This window comes from Papaver somniferum, chromosome 7 (genome assembly GCF_003573695.1).
Source record: "Papaver somniferum cultivar HN1 chromosome 7, ASM357369v1, whole genome shotgun sequence".
NCBI classification, from domain to species: Eukaryota; Viridiplantae; Streptophyta; class Magnoliopsida; order Ranunculales; family Papaveraceae; genus Papaver; species Papaver somniferum.
Genome location: NC_039364.1, coordinates 212,602,524 through 212,617,565, shown reverse-complemented (window position 1 = coordinate 212,617,565; position 15,042 = coordinate 212,602,524). Strand labels below are relative to the sequence as shown.

The 15,042-nt window shown below is 37.3% G+C and overlaps 1 protein-coding gene and 1 long non-coding RNA gene across 2 annotated transcripts; one reads left to right on the top strand and one right to left on the bottom strand.

The window, feature by feature from the left end:
- Window positions 1-7,001: 7,001 nt before the first annotated feature.
- On the top strand, window positions 7,002-8,148 carry LOC113295904 (cytochrome P450 71A9-like). Its single transcript, XM_026544237.1, has 2 exons — window positions 7,002-7,910; window positions 8,011-8,148. The coding sequence occupies exons 1-2, from the start codon at window positions 7,002-7,004 to the stop codon at window positions 8,146-8,148; spliced, it is 1,047 nt and encodes a 348-aa protein (XP_026400022.1).
- Window positions 8,149-12,365: 4,217 nt separating this feature from the next.
- LOC113293332 lies at window positions 12,366-14,671 on the bottom strand. Its single transcript, XR_003332225.1, has 3 exons — window positions 14,411-14,671; window positions 14,097-14,174; window positions 12,366-13,195 (listed from the first exon to the last, which is right to left on the bottom strand). It is a non-coding gene; the product is annotated as an uncharacterized LOC113293332 (long non-coding RNA).
- Between the last annotated feature and the right edge of the window lie 371 nt (window positions 14,672-15,042).

Sequence of the window (15,042 nt, the reverse complement as noted above, 5' to 3'; positions counted from 1 at the left end):
TAGAAGCCAATACAATGAGTATCGACCTGAATTTGAATATGGACATCATCAGTTTTATGACCATGGTGGGAATAGTAGTTGGGAACGCCAACCTTTTCAAGGTTATGGTTCATATCATAGTGAGCCCAATTACTATCCACACACGAATTGGTCTTACGAGCAAGAAAATCAGGAATATTATAGTACTAGTCATGCGTTTTTGGAAAATTACTTAAAAACTAGTCCTGATTATGACATTTTAAACCTGTTCAATCTCTAGAAGAAACCTACCAACAAATTCGAAGGGAGTATGAACGTGCAGTTAGTTCAAGAGAAGAGAGTACACAACGGTCTAAGATATTCAATGAGACTTGTGAACGTATAAGTGTTACGCTCAGTGAAATTCAAGCACGTTTAGAGGCAGAAAATGAACAGTTAGCTAATGCTGCTCGAAATAATCTAAATTTCCAAAATAGTGTTTCCAATTCTACCCTTGATATCAATAGTGAATATTTTCCCAATCTAGAGGACGAGGTTAGAATAAAAGACACTACTTATTTAGATAAGGTTCAATCATCTTTGTACTATTATGATGATGAGGATAGTAGTAATGAAGAATCTGAAATATGTAGGCATAGTGATCAGGAATCTATTAATCCAATTGAGCTTTATAATGATTATATTATTTCTAGTTCAAATCCAAATAATTTTTATGATTATTCACCTATTCAAAAGGACGAGGATTTGATTAGGGATACCACCGTTTTAGACGATGTAGTTTTTCCTTTTGATTACGGAGCCGATAGTGGTTTAGAGGAACGGGTTCATTTCGAAAATACTGTTTTAGAGTCTAGCGACTTAGAAACAATAGTCTTGGAAGAAGAAGATAGACCCGTAGAGATGAGTAAAAATGAACTACCTGATAATAAATTAGAAGAATCAATTGACCATTTTCAAGAATCTAATGATCCAGAAATTAGGGAGATTGTTACTAGTCTATCTAGAGACACTAAAAACTCTAAGTTTGGGGGTGATTATCACCTTCATAGTGCGTTACCTTTAACTCTCAGAAAGTCCTTTCACTTAGGACTTGATATCTCTGCCTCGACAATTTTACAAGATTACCTTCATACTCGTTTTCCCGAACCTAATGATATCCAGGAAGAAGTTCAGTCGTTAGAAACCCATCCTCTGGTTGATGTGGTTTGCCCAGGCTATGATCCCCAGATTGACTTTGTTTTCCCACCAAATAGTTTTCTTCCAACTGTGGGAACGCTTATATTCCAAATGTGTCGAATATTAAGTTGTGAGATTAAACCTAAATGCCTTAGGAAATTAGAATCGACACATTTGCTTAAGAATGACCACTATTCTCATTGTGGTCAATTTTGTAAGTCATATCTGATTGACTTAGAGGATCCGCAATTATTTAGGTTATTACTTTGTGATTCCAAGTTCTTATTTGAGTTTTTCCAGACTCTAGGACCTAATAATTTGGATCCAACCTATGAAGAAACGCAGCCAATGAAAATATTCTATTTAGACCCTTTCATAGAACCTGAACCTGAACCGCAATTAGCGATAGTTTTCAGGAAACTAGGTAAGGGCATGCTTTTCTTGTCCATTTTCTTGGTTCACTGCAGTTTCCTATGGTCAGCTCTTTTTGGTTTTGAAGACCCACAGTTATTTCGACTGTTACTTTATGGTTCGAGTTGACCAATCCTTTTCTAAGTCTGGATGAAGACTTTAAACTTAGCACTTCTTGGGAGGTAACCCAATCTCATGCAACATGGTAATATCTTTCCTTAACTCTTTTTATTCAAGTGGTAACAGTTTCTCCTTGTTCATGCTTTTAATTTTATCTTTAGAACATTGAGGACAATGTTAGATTTAAGTTTGGGGGTGGGGAAGAAACTTTTTGTTAGTTTTAAGTTGCAATAAATAAACTCCAGAGCCTAGAAATTTACGCCTATTAAGGATAACACTAACCAATCTAAGTGGATGGAAATATTTTTGTTTTAGGAGCTGAGGAACCAATCTGACTAGATGGAAACATCCATAGAGTCTATTCATAAAAGCACAGAGCTCAGGTGTTAGAAATAACATGATAGTTTCGCCATATCTCGTCGAGTCCTTTTCACTTTCTATTTTTAGTTTTCTTTTATTTCAAGTGATTTGGTGGGGCACACGATTCAAGTTGTTACCTTTGCTAGGGTGAAATAGAGGGACTGAGTTACCTTTTCAAAAAAAAAAGAAAAAAAAAAGAAAAGAAACCGGACCAGTTAGACCAATCGGAATAAGTATTAACACTTGGATAGCAATATGCGTGTGTTCTCCCTGTTTCCGTCGCCTAAGCAAGCGTGGAATGCAGGACCCGTGGGAACTATCGTGTAATCTGCTGACAAGAAGCATGCGCTTGGATCAAAAAGATCTATTCATGCCGTTAAGTTTAAAAAAAAAAAAAGGGTTATTGTTCTGTGTAGTCAACTGCTGGTTCCCTTGTATTTGCTAGTTTGTTGATCTAGATTTAAGTTATTGACCTCTGGTTCCCTTGTATATGCCAGTGCGTTAATATTAGTCAGACCGGTATCTCAGTCATTTAGGTTAGGTTCATCTTGGCAGAGGCCTTCAGACAGATATGGGAAACACCGTTCGCTTTTCAACCATCTACATTTTTCTTTTTCCATCTTCTTAATCTTTTCATGTGATTAGTCTGACTCCGAGTGATGTCCATCGTGAAACTATCTTAGTAAAGATCTATCACTTATATGAATTTTAGTATGCTTGAGTGCAAACTCATATACAGCAATTGGAATTTCGCGTCAGGGTACTTCCTCCTGTAATTAATAAGTATGCCAACCAAGGAGGTTCTTCAGTGCTTTCCAAGATTTTTCGTAGATAGCTAGGGTCTGGAGTATTGGTTTTTGTGGGTACACCTCTGATAAACCCACCCGAGATTAACTCGGTCACTTTTCAAGAATAAATTTTGCTCGAGGACTAGCAAATAATAAGTTTGGGGGTATTTGATAGACGCATATATGTGTCTATTTTGTTCTCAATTCTCTGTATTGTTAGTACTTGTTTTCGTCCTTATTATGGTATTTTGCGTGTTTGTAGGTATTTTTTGGAAATAAATAATTTTGGAAAAATCGGCTCGAAAAATTATGCGGAGCATCCCCGGTGGAAATTTTTTATTCGGACTCTCATTTTGGTTAAGGGGAAACCCAATTACTAAGGGGGCCTCAGTTGGGCATTTGCTACTTTCACTCCACAGACGGTTAGGGGGACACCCTTCTTCACGATTTGAAAATTCAAAATGGCGGGAAAGTTCATGCAGTTCACGGAAGAAATTTGGGTTCGATCTTGTGTGGGCTTTGAGAGAGATTCAATCACTGGATTTTGTTTTGATTGACCTGCTTGGGCTAAACAGGGATTGTATGGTTAATGGATTCGATCCAGTTGGGCTAGAACATCGAGTCTTGGTTAAACAGGGAAGAGAGATTATCACGGGATATTGGATGATACGTAACTGCATGGGAGAATATTTTCTTCTTTATTCAACAAGATTCGACCAATCAAGCCAGGATAAACAAGGAAATCCAGCTCCGAACAAACGTGTGAGAAGAGAACAGGAAAGTAGCTAACAGAAGACGCGTGAAAGGTGAACAGGGAAAGAAAATATTCCCGTGAAAATAAAAATCATTAAGGGAGAATTATTTGCATTTAATTCGGATTATCTCGGTGCTTTTGAGTATAAATATGTCTATGGGGTTGAATAGAATGGTTTTCGAGAGTTGGGAGGAGAGAAGGAACGCTGCAGAATCGAGAACCATGATTTCTCTCTGCTGCTGTTGCTGCCATTGATGAAGATGAAGAACACGAAGAACAGACAGCCAAAGACCGTCGTTCTTCAACAGTGTCTAAGACGCACGTCCGCAGGTCGTAGTTCGTCGTACAACAGCAGTTATCATTTATCGTTCTTCTTGTAACAGCTGAACAGCGCCTTTGCAACAGCTATTTCTGTTGCGATTTTTCTGTTCAATTGTTTTACACCTTTTCATCATTTGTAAACCACTTTTTGAGCAATAAATAATTATTTTGAGAGCATTTTTACTATGATGAGTTAAACCCCAACACTGGGACGACGGAGGAGGTCGAGCTTCATACATGGGTAATTTTATTAATTCTTTTTTAATATTTTTGCATTAAAAATTAATTGAAATATGATTTGATTAAATTGGGTGTTATTTGATTAGATGGGTCATGCTTAGCTTAGGTGATTTGATGTTCCATGCTTAACACTTACAACCAATGTTTTGAGAATCTACTTTGGCAAAATAAGAGTCCATATATGTTTTGAGCGATTATTGTTGAGAATAAATCATTGAACCCTATGTTATGAAGATTGGCCGAATCATTAGTCCCATTACCTCTCTACCAATTTGTCAATATTTTTGTATATATTTGTATTTTTAAATCTTTACAAGTCCGAGCAACGAACTTTTACTACCACTTTCAAAACTACAACAGTACACTTAAGACTATAACGAGAGGTTGAGCCGGGGCCGTAAGTCCCGGATACCTAGTATTTATAACAAAAGTTACAAATGGACCACGATAGTGGGATGTGCTCTGATTGGCAAAGAATGTGCCTTTAGAAATTCGTAGGGTTTAAGTAGTAATTCTACGATAGTAGAAGGCTATCTTAGTCAATTCATTGGACGGATAAGATATATGAGTTCGTAAAACCCTAGGAGTGCACAAGGAAAGCATGAAGGCACATAAGAAGATGAAAGCTGCATCGTCTAATAGTAATATGTATGCCATGATCATCACTGTTATGTTCTGCCTCGTTACAATCATTCAAGGTAATCACATTTCACCTCTTCACAGACTTCACTGCTTAACTATTAGATAGATACACATGATTTAGACTTTACATGTGTTGTTATGGACCAGTACAACACATGATTTAGACATTAGGAAATGTTAGAATGTTACAACTTTGTGTTGACCAATTTATGTGATCCTAATTTCATCTTCTTAAATCTATCTATGCTATTTAAATGACCTATTAAATAGGATTCTTATCAATAATTTTCCTTTTTGTTCTTTAGAGCCACATTTTGTGATGGATTAGATTTCTTTGAGTTTCAGTTTGATGTGAGAAGTGTGACATGATAAATGAAGAACATAGGTGCGATGTGATAATTCCTTACTTTTAATTACTAAGAGGAGCTGACAAGTATCAACTTGTTGGAATTTGGAAAAAGACCAAATAGCACCCAGAGTACGTAACATTCATTCATGTGTAGGGAGGTTTATGACGACATCCCTACTTTAGTATTGACCAAGTTGTTGTCGAACTACTATGGATGACAGTTAGGTGTGTTGGGGCAGGAAAAAAGTGTCTGTTTTACCTATTCTCTTAGATTTCATAACATGTGTCATCCATTTTTGAAGATGTTTTGTGACGTTGAAAGTGCATCTGAATGATATCTTCATCTTCATGTATGCATCTGAATGAAATGTATCCTCCATAACCCGCTCAAATTTTGAAAACTTTCAATAAGATGTTTTGTGACGTTGATTTCTTTTGTCTGAATGTGAGCTCATTTCTGGTCGCCCAGAGGGACCACAGGAAAAAAACAAGAATGTTGTATAGAGGAGGTCGGGACTGATTCTTGTCTCAGATCTAGGAAATGGTCGTTTATGGTAATTAAGGAGTTGTTATTGGAGTGTAGATTGGTTGTAAGGTGAGTGAGCACGGTGTGCCAGACTGCCATGGCGATATATCGGGCTTTGAATGAGCATGTGTTTGGTTGTTTCCGGTTAATTTTTGCATCGGGGACAAAGGTCGGTGTTAGTAAGGTTAATGCGTCTAAGAATTGAGTTGAGGAATTTGGCAATTGTTAAGGGGCTTTGGTGGGAGTGGTTATTTTGTTGTGTTAGGCATTTGGAACTGGTAGTAGTGGTGTAGTGTCCAGATTTTCATCAGCAAAGTTTTTTTTTGATAACTATATTTCACCATTTTCCTTGATCCTTTTAGTTTTTCAATCTTTTTTATTGTGGAAAAATATACGATGGGATTTGCTGAACCATATGTGCTGATGGAATTTGTGGCTCTGGGTCGTGGCCTTACGTGTGTGATAACTATAGCTACTTGAGTCAAACCATTTGACGTGAGTCCTGATGTCCCATCTCGTGGGGTTAAATCCTGTGAAATTTGTAATACCTACAAATTCTCGATTACCGTTGCAAGGTTTTGTCGAGAATTGGCTTGTTGAAACAAATCTCCGTGGGACTTTGGGAGGATTTCATCCCAATTGGCTTCTACGGAGTACGGACTACATTTCTCTTAAAGATAAGGTTGGCAATCATTTACTTATGGACATGGACTCTCTTTGGAAACCTGGCAAGGGGGCCAAGATCTTCTAATTTTAAGATGTCGCTCTTCATTTTGTCCCACATTTTATGTTTAGCCCTGAGCAATGTTCCGAGTCGCAAAAGTTTAATACCTGAAGGGAAAAAAAATCGTCGAATTTGTTTCAGTGAGAGCTAGCAACGGAAGAGGTGTCATGTGATGAAGTGATGATACATGTTGATCAACAGCTGTCCCGCCAATTTCATGCTTCATCATCTAGTCCTTAATAATTTATATGTTTTTATATATTAATTGTTGATGGCAGTTTGCACTAATGAGTCACCATATATGACGGCGGACGCAAACGAAGTCCCACCACCTTTTCTCGTCTTTCCTTGTCTGCCATGTTTAATTGTGATTCAGGTATTTTAAATCAACCCTTTTGGTTTAATTTCTCTCTAGTGATCCTTATTTAGTTTAGTTTTATGGTGTGTTTTAGTTTTAATTATTTTGGTTGATGGGTTTGTATGCTGTTTGAAAAAGGGAAATTTAGTATTCCTTGGGTGAAGTTTGATTGAAAGCTATTTCTGATTTGCCCCGTTCTTCTTCTGTTAGTTAGGTGTTTTGCTAAATGATATTTCAAGTAGAAGAAAACAAAATGGTGAACTACTTCTTATTGTTTCAAGACCAACTACGTAGAGCAAAAGCTTCTTGCACTCTGATCCTCCTGCTTGTTTTATTAACACTACCTTTGCTGGTATTGTTGAGAAGAATGAAGCGTCGAAGTTGGAGATTACCTCCTGGTCCTAATAGGCTTCCTCTCATTGGAAACCTTCACCAGTTTGGCGACATGACAGCTCAATCACTTCAGAAGCTTTCTAATAAATATGAACCTTTGATGTTTATCCAAATAGGCTCACATCCTGCTGTGATGATCTCATCAACAGATGTAGCTAAAGAAGTCTTCAAAACTCATGATATTGTGTTTTCTGGTAGACCTGCGTTCTATGGTCCAAAGATTATCTTTTATGGGTGCACTGATATTGCTTTTTCTCCTTATGGTGAGTACTGGAGAGAGATCAGAAAGATATCAATATCAGAACTGTTGAGTCCAAATAGAGTTGCATCATTTCGAGCTGTGATGGAAGAGGAAGTATCTATTGTCATCGATCTTGTTCGCAAATCTTCTGCATCTATGGTTCCCATAAATTTTACTGAGATCTCATGTTGTGTCATAAACGATGTAATATGTCGAACTGCCTTTGGTAGAAAATTCGAACAGGGAGGTGGTAAGCTTTGTAGAATTCTTCAAGTAACCCAGAAAATGATTGCTGGAGCCATGACCACAGATATCTTCCTGTGGATGGGTAGGATCCACAGGTTTGATGGAGTAAACGCGAAATTAGAGGATAATTTCCAGCAATTAGAGAGCATAATAGATGAACACCTCGAACCCCATAGACCCAGACCTGAATTTGAAGATTTTGTCGATATTCTACTCCGGCTTCAGAAGGACCTTGGTCAGAGTATTTCCTTCGGTAGAGATCAAATTAAGGGAATTCTCACGGTATGTCCCTTTAAACCTATGCCGTATATATATGTTCTTGTGTTGGCTTAGTCTCTATGGGGTTGCTAGTTTATTAATTTTGAATGTGCTTTAATTATAGGACATTTTTATTGCTGGAACCGATGCGTCTTCTTCGACAATTGTGTGGGCAATGACTACATGGCTGTGCCCACAGAATGTTGTCTTTGTATCGTGGATAAAGGTGACCGTGGCCTGGAAAAAAATGGCCGGGGAGTAATTCGTGACCGCACAGATGCGATCCCGTGGCCAGGATCGGTCGTTTCTGTTTTGTCTAATTTAAGCCCGTATATACTGTATCTTTGATAGAGAAACTGAAACCCGATAAAACATAGACCTGCTATTTTTTTCTTCCTCTTTTCTCTTCAACCTTCCCACCAATTTCTTTCCCGTCACCTTCGTCTACTTTCAAGCAGCAATAGTTATTCAGCCAAATACACCAGTATTGTCCAGAAGTAATTAGTGAGAGTCATCATTCGATAAACAAAAGCAGCGGCAGAGATTGAGAGATGAAAGAGAGAGATTAAGAGTGAATCAGAAATTCACTTACAACACTTTCCATCGGTGTTTGGGATGAAGGATCTGCCAAGGGTATTCGAAATCCAGGGTTTCATATATAGTAATTGAGGTACGATTTTGAGTGAATCAGAAATTCAACACTTTCGATTGGTGTTTGGTGACGTAGGGTTTTAGAAGAAATTGCAGATCAGTTTATTTTTTCAAATTGTTTATTTTGGCTGTAAATTGATGTCGAATTCTTGGGTTTTGGCTGTAAATTGAATTATAGGGGTTTTGACTGAAAGGGTTTTAATTGAAAGGGTTTTACAGTCAAAACCCTAGAATCTACGGCCTAATTGGTTATATTATCAACTTCAATCCACAACAGGTAATTATCTTTCTGTTCTTTTCTTCTTTGTTTGCCTAGGGTTTTAGGTTTTTCGGTTAATGCATGTTGTCTAAGTTTCTGATTTTCCATAAATTTTAAGTTTAGTATGATTTATGATGTTTTCATTAACAGAGAGACAATTATATAATTCAAAGCAGCTTTCAGATTGGATTTATCCGCTGCCATTTGTCTAGACTGGACATTGGTGTTGCACTAAAATTTTTGCTGCCAAAGCAGCTGACATATTGCAGCTAAACTCAAACAAGGCAGTGATATAGATGGCGGTACCTGAAGTTAGTGTGATTTCTGTATCACTGAGTTGGTATCGAGAGATCGATTATAAGTTTATGGGCATTTTCATGTTGTTAGGTTTATTACAGCACTGGCACACTTGATTGGCTAATACCTTTTGTAATCCAACTTATCGCAGGCTTTCAGAAACATTGCCGATGCTAATCTTTCTAAGGACTTTGAATCAGCTCTAAACGAGTTTCAGAAAATACAACGTGTTGCTTCTGAAAGGAGGTACACTATGCTACTTTTGTTCTACAGTCAGTTCCTTCACGGTGTCGGTATCGATTACTATCGTGACAGATTTATATCCGTCAGCATGCAGCAGGGTTAGCTGACTCAACCTTGATTTCACTTGCCGATGAATATGATTTCGATTTCATGGGCGTAATAGATATTTATTACACACTTTTGATTTTTTTTTTCTAATGCTATATATTTTATCACAGCAGCTGCACTACGAGTGAGCTAGACAGAAATCCATATAAGAACCCTGAACAATGCATTGCTCTTATAGAATCTAAAAGGTAAATACATGTTTACTTACATCTTTTCTTACTATTGAGTGTATTTTGTCCATTCTTTTCTCAAATCTGCTATGTAGTTATTTTATTTTCCAGTCAAAAAAGGTGTTGTCCATTATATGGTGTTCTTAGTTTTGTTTTATTGTGTGTGTTTTATGCACTGATGAATCAACATATTTCTGTGTGGGATCTCCTTCTCCATGGAAATGATAGTTAGACATAAGTACCGCAGGACTTGATGGTGGAAAAAAAGGAATGGTATTATGCACTCTTTTGAGTGATTACCGTGGGAAAAAAAAAAGAATGGTATTCTGCTCTCTTTTAATGTTTATGTTGTAGATATGATGATGCTGGGGTTCATGTCAGTCTTTTTATGATGCTGGAATTCACTATTGTTCATTTAGCCGAAGTGTTACAATGGTGTATTCTTGCTGCAGTCATTACATAATTAATGCAGTGGACATTATACGATCAGCTTTACTAAATGCAGTGGCTTCCAGTAATGTGGGGAATGTTCGTAGCAGAATCGAGAAGTTACAATATGAGGTTTGTTGATTTTGTCTGATGAAGATGAAGGTAGACATATATGAACCCTAGAATTATGTTCTTAGAGTTTTTTTGCATCTTTTGATTGTTTGCTTGATGTCATATATGAACCCTAGAATAACAGTGGTATCGATTATGAACAAAACTCTTATATTCCTGTCACATGAAGGACACCTCAGTATACTGCTCTGGCTTTGGAGAATTGCAATATCTATTTGCTTTCTGTTTAGTTTCAGTTTTCTTTTGGAGGTTCACATTTTTTTTCTTCAGTTTTCTCTAGATTCAAGAGTTTCTTTTGTTTTGCTGTTAATTAGGACACCCGTCAATCCAAAGTCCTCAGGTTCTCCACTTTATGATATGGATTGAACCTAGCTTGATCTTGGGTTTTCTGGGCCAATGATCTTCTAATCAACAGATCACTAGATCGTGATCTTGACAATTAAGGCTGCTAAATACATATAACGAGCTAATGTTGCTGCTGAAGAGATTTCGGCAATGTATGTATTTTTCTATCATATTTTGGGGTTTTTTTGTCCTAATTTCAAGGTTTGCTTTTCACTAAAGTTTTTGAGCGAACACTAACGGACAAGCATCTGATTGTAAGTCTCTCTTTTAGGCGATTTTTATTATTGTTGGTTATAATGAATTGTCAACTTGAACTAACCTCTTATAATGTGTTTCTCTCCTTAATAAGATTGTAATTGGCTCTCAAGATGATATGCCTGTCAGTTTCAGTTTGTTCTGGCATCATACACTCCCAGTTGTGTCTCAACTCTCCTGGGAGATATATACTACTAAATGCACGGATGAAACTGCAAGTGTAAATGACCATGGTGCTACGGAACTTCATCATCTTGAGAGCCAGTGGCAGCAACCCGAATTGAATTCCTTCACTGAGATGATACAGCCTAGCAGATCACGGGTATTTTACTTTCCTGTTCTTGCTGTGAAACTTGCTGAGTTTCTGGAATGATGCAGGAAATTCTATCTAAAAGGTCAGATTATGTAAATAAGTATTCGTTATCTTCAGTTTTTTTGTTAATTTGCTGTTTGTGAACCTAATGGTTTGGAGATTATGATTACAAATCCTCGACACTCTTAGTGGGGCTTATTATTGGGTTCTTATGTAGGTGATTGGTTTTCGGTGCAGGATACTCAAAATTATGATTACAAATCCTTTCTGTGGGGCTGTTTTTAGGCTCAAATGGTAATCAGACACCAAAGCTCACAATGAGGTAATTCGCCACTCTTCTTCTGCCCTAAAACCCTCCATAAACCTATCTCTCCCTCTCTGTGTTTCCAGGTTTAGACCACAGGCAGGGAAGTTGTTGTTAGTAGCCCATCGTTTGTCCAATAATTCCAATTATCGGCAAATACATCGGTCAGCGTAATATACATATTGTGGTGAATCTAATCTCACCAGTCACGACCTCTTATCTGTATGCCTAACCATTTTTATTTGTCTCTTTCTTCCGGTGGTTATCTTTATTTATGATTTAATCAGTATCTCTTTCCATTAATTTTTCCAGAGTTTTCTTATTGATTCCTTAAAAAAAAAATCTTATATGTTTCAGTTGCATGGTTTAACTAACTTTATATTTGTACATTGCAAAACACGGAAAAAAACAAACTACACCCCCACCTAAAGGTGAAAGTGGTTTACTTTATTGGGATCAGGACCTAAATTGAGCTGTAGCTCTAGCCACATATACTAGAGGTAAAGGGAATCTCACATCACTACTCAATTGTTATTCTCATCCGTTGGCTTTCAAATACCTAAAGGCCGTAAGAGTGCATGTATACCTAAAGGCCATAAGAGTGCATGTATAGTTTTGTTCTCTCATGTAAAACGTCTTAGTTATATATTTTCAGAATGGTTCATAGAAGCTGCATTTGAATACTTGGGGTTTAGGGATTTCTGTTTACATTTAGCGGTTGGAAGTCCAATATATTGAATGCAAACATTTGGAAAGCGTGATGGTCTTACTCCACAGCACGACATAAGACCTTCACTGACACGGTGATTGTATTTTAAATTCAAGTACCCAACAGTTCTACTGACAAGGTTCATGTGAAGTTCTTCTCAATATTCATACAAAGTATGAAATGTGTTTTATTGCTGTATGGATTGTTAACGAACCATCTCATTGCAGGAGTAATCACTAAACAGAAAACCTAAAAAATTTGAGATACGGAACTCCATTTTAATCAGCTAAACATGCGAAGTCTAATTTGGATTTTGAAATGTTCACGTTCTACTGTATATACAAAAGTTTATGCTTATAGTAGACATTTTTTTTTTGCTTACTATCTTAGCTCAACTGGAAGAGCACATGGCCTTCAGCCATGTAGGTGTGGGTTCGACTCCCACAGATGGAATATAAGTTCAAGTCTATGTACAAGGGCTACTAACCCAAATGTAACTGCCATTGATCGATTTCGTTTTGTTCCCATTGTCAATTGTAGTCGATTATTTTAAAAATATCAATGTAGGGAACTTTTCTTGGGTGTTTTAACTACCTGCTCGAGTCGGAAATCAATATTTGCAGGTTCTCTTGAGAAGATTATTTCGGCAAAGTCATTCTCAGCTGGATATTTGCACTCAAGTTCTTGAATTCTACAAATTGGACTGGCAGTTATGAAGAAGGACCCACAGTGTTCCCAGCCAAGACCATGTGATCCCATGAATGGCTCCTTGGTTTGGTTGTACAGTTGAAAACTATATCAAGCTCTTGCGTGGTTACGAAATAACAAGGTACAAACCCTACTTAGCATCACCATCACCATTTTCTTTAAATTGTCATCTGTAGCCATGCAGTTATACGGGCACATTGCAATTTTTATAAAAATAGTTAATGTATCACATGATACTTACTACTGCGGTTTGCACTCCCATGGATGGGGCCAGAAGTAATCAATTAGGGACGTCAGTTCCCTCAAGGTGAGTAATCCTGTGGTTAATGAGATTTGTAAATCGCTGGTTCCTATTTGGGGACAATTATGCAACAATGGTCAGGCGCCTGGAATCACAAAAGCAGACCCACACAAGGTTAATTCTCTTTCTCACTATTCTTTTATCTGTTTAGATCTGTGTTTGTCAATATAGATTTTGAACGATTAAGAGTCTATACTGACTAATTCCAAGCCATATTGACTAATGAAACTACAAATTCTAACACAGTGTGGTACCTTACATAACGATTTCCTAGTCGTCTACTATGATCCAACTAATTAAACACGCTACTATGATCCGACTAACTAACACACTATGATATGATTCGACCAACTAAATATGTGGGCATTATACATCTTCTTTTGAATTTTCTCCACGGCTATCCGGCTACTATGATCCAACTAATTAAACACGCTATTGTGACCCGACTAATTAACACACAATAATATGACACGACCAACTAAATATTGGGACCGTTCTGCTATGATCTGGCTAACTAAATATGCTCCCGACTATTACACACAGGATGAACTAACACACTAATTTGATGTGGGCACTACATCTACCTGTAAATTTTCTCCACGGCCGGGGCCGTGTCCCGGCCTATCCGGCTACTATGATTCAACTAATTAAACATGCTATTGTGACCCCGGCCTATCCGGCTACTACGATCCAACTAATTAAACATGCTACTATGATCCAACTAATTAAACAATTTTAAGGTCTATTGATATATTTTCTATGTACAATTATTGCACCTGGTCTGGTTTGAACTAATATGAAGTAATTGTAAAGACAGAATGAACAATAGCAACAAAGAATATAGACCCAAACTGAACCAGCATTCCCAAACAGAAATCTCCTCAACTGAAAACCTCTAATTAGTATTCCTTTACATAATAATCTATTGCATCTGTATCTGGTCTTATTTGAATTAACATTGCAAGCACCCTACAATGAAAGCTCACCTGCAGAACTCGTTCTGTGTGTCTCGGTTCGTCTCAATTTCCCAAGTTCACGGTTACTGATTAGATCTACCTTTGTGCCTGAAACACAGAATTAAACTAATTTAGAAAATGTAAGAAAGTTTGAATTTGGAGTTGCAATTTACAGTTACAGATGGTGGTGGGGAGGAGGGGTAATACCAAATCCTAGAAAACAAATCGCAATAATCTCTAAATCAAACAGCAGAAAGAAACTCTAACTTCAGTAAAAAATCAAAATCAAAATGAAACTAAATCCTTCCCTTAGTATCGAGACGACATAAAAATCAAAATTGTACCTCAGTTGGTACGAAACCCTGGATTTCAAATACCCTTGGCAGACCTATATAAAAACCCCTTCAAATCTCTTCAAGTTCAATTGAATACGAATAATATAGATGAAGGTATGATATGACTACTGAATCTCCTCAAGTTCAATTGAATACGAATGATATAGATGATATGACTACTGATCCTGGTGGTGGAGGTGGTGGTGTATGAACAAAGCGGAAAAAGAACTGTGGCCGTGGTTTCTTTCGTGAATTTGGGCCAGAACAAAACCAATCATTCCCAGCCGTCCAAGTCAAACGAAATCGGGACGATCCCGACCGCGGGATGACCTCCTCCGGTAGATCCTGACCATCTAATGACTCTTTGATCTCAGAGTCAAACACCACCTTTTTTTTTAGGATATGTAGATATTAATTTTTTTTTCTCAACACGACCTTTAGATTTAAACCAAGCAAACTAAAAGAAACGATGCAAATTCTATTTTAAAGTGCAGTATGCACATTAAGTTAAATGTATAGCACAATAACAGTTAATCAGAGTAGTTTGTAACTAAACATTTTCTTACAAAAAATTGGAGAATGAACCGTGGAAAGATCCGTGGAAGGAACTCTGTGACACTGCATATATGTTGATCCCCATT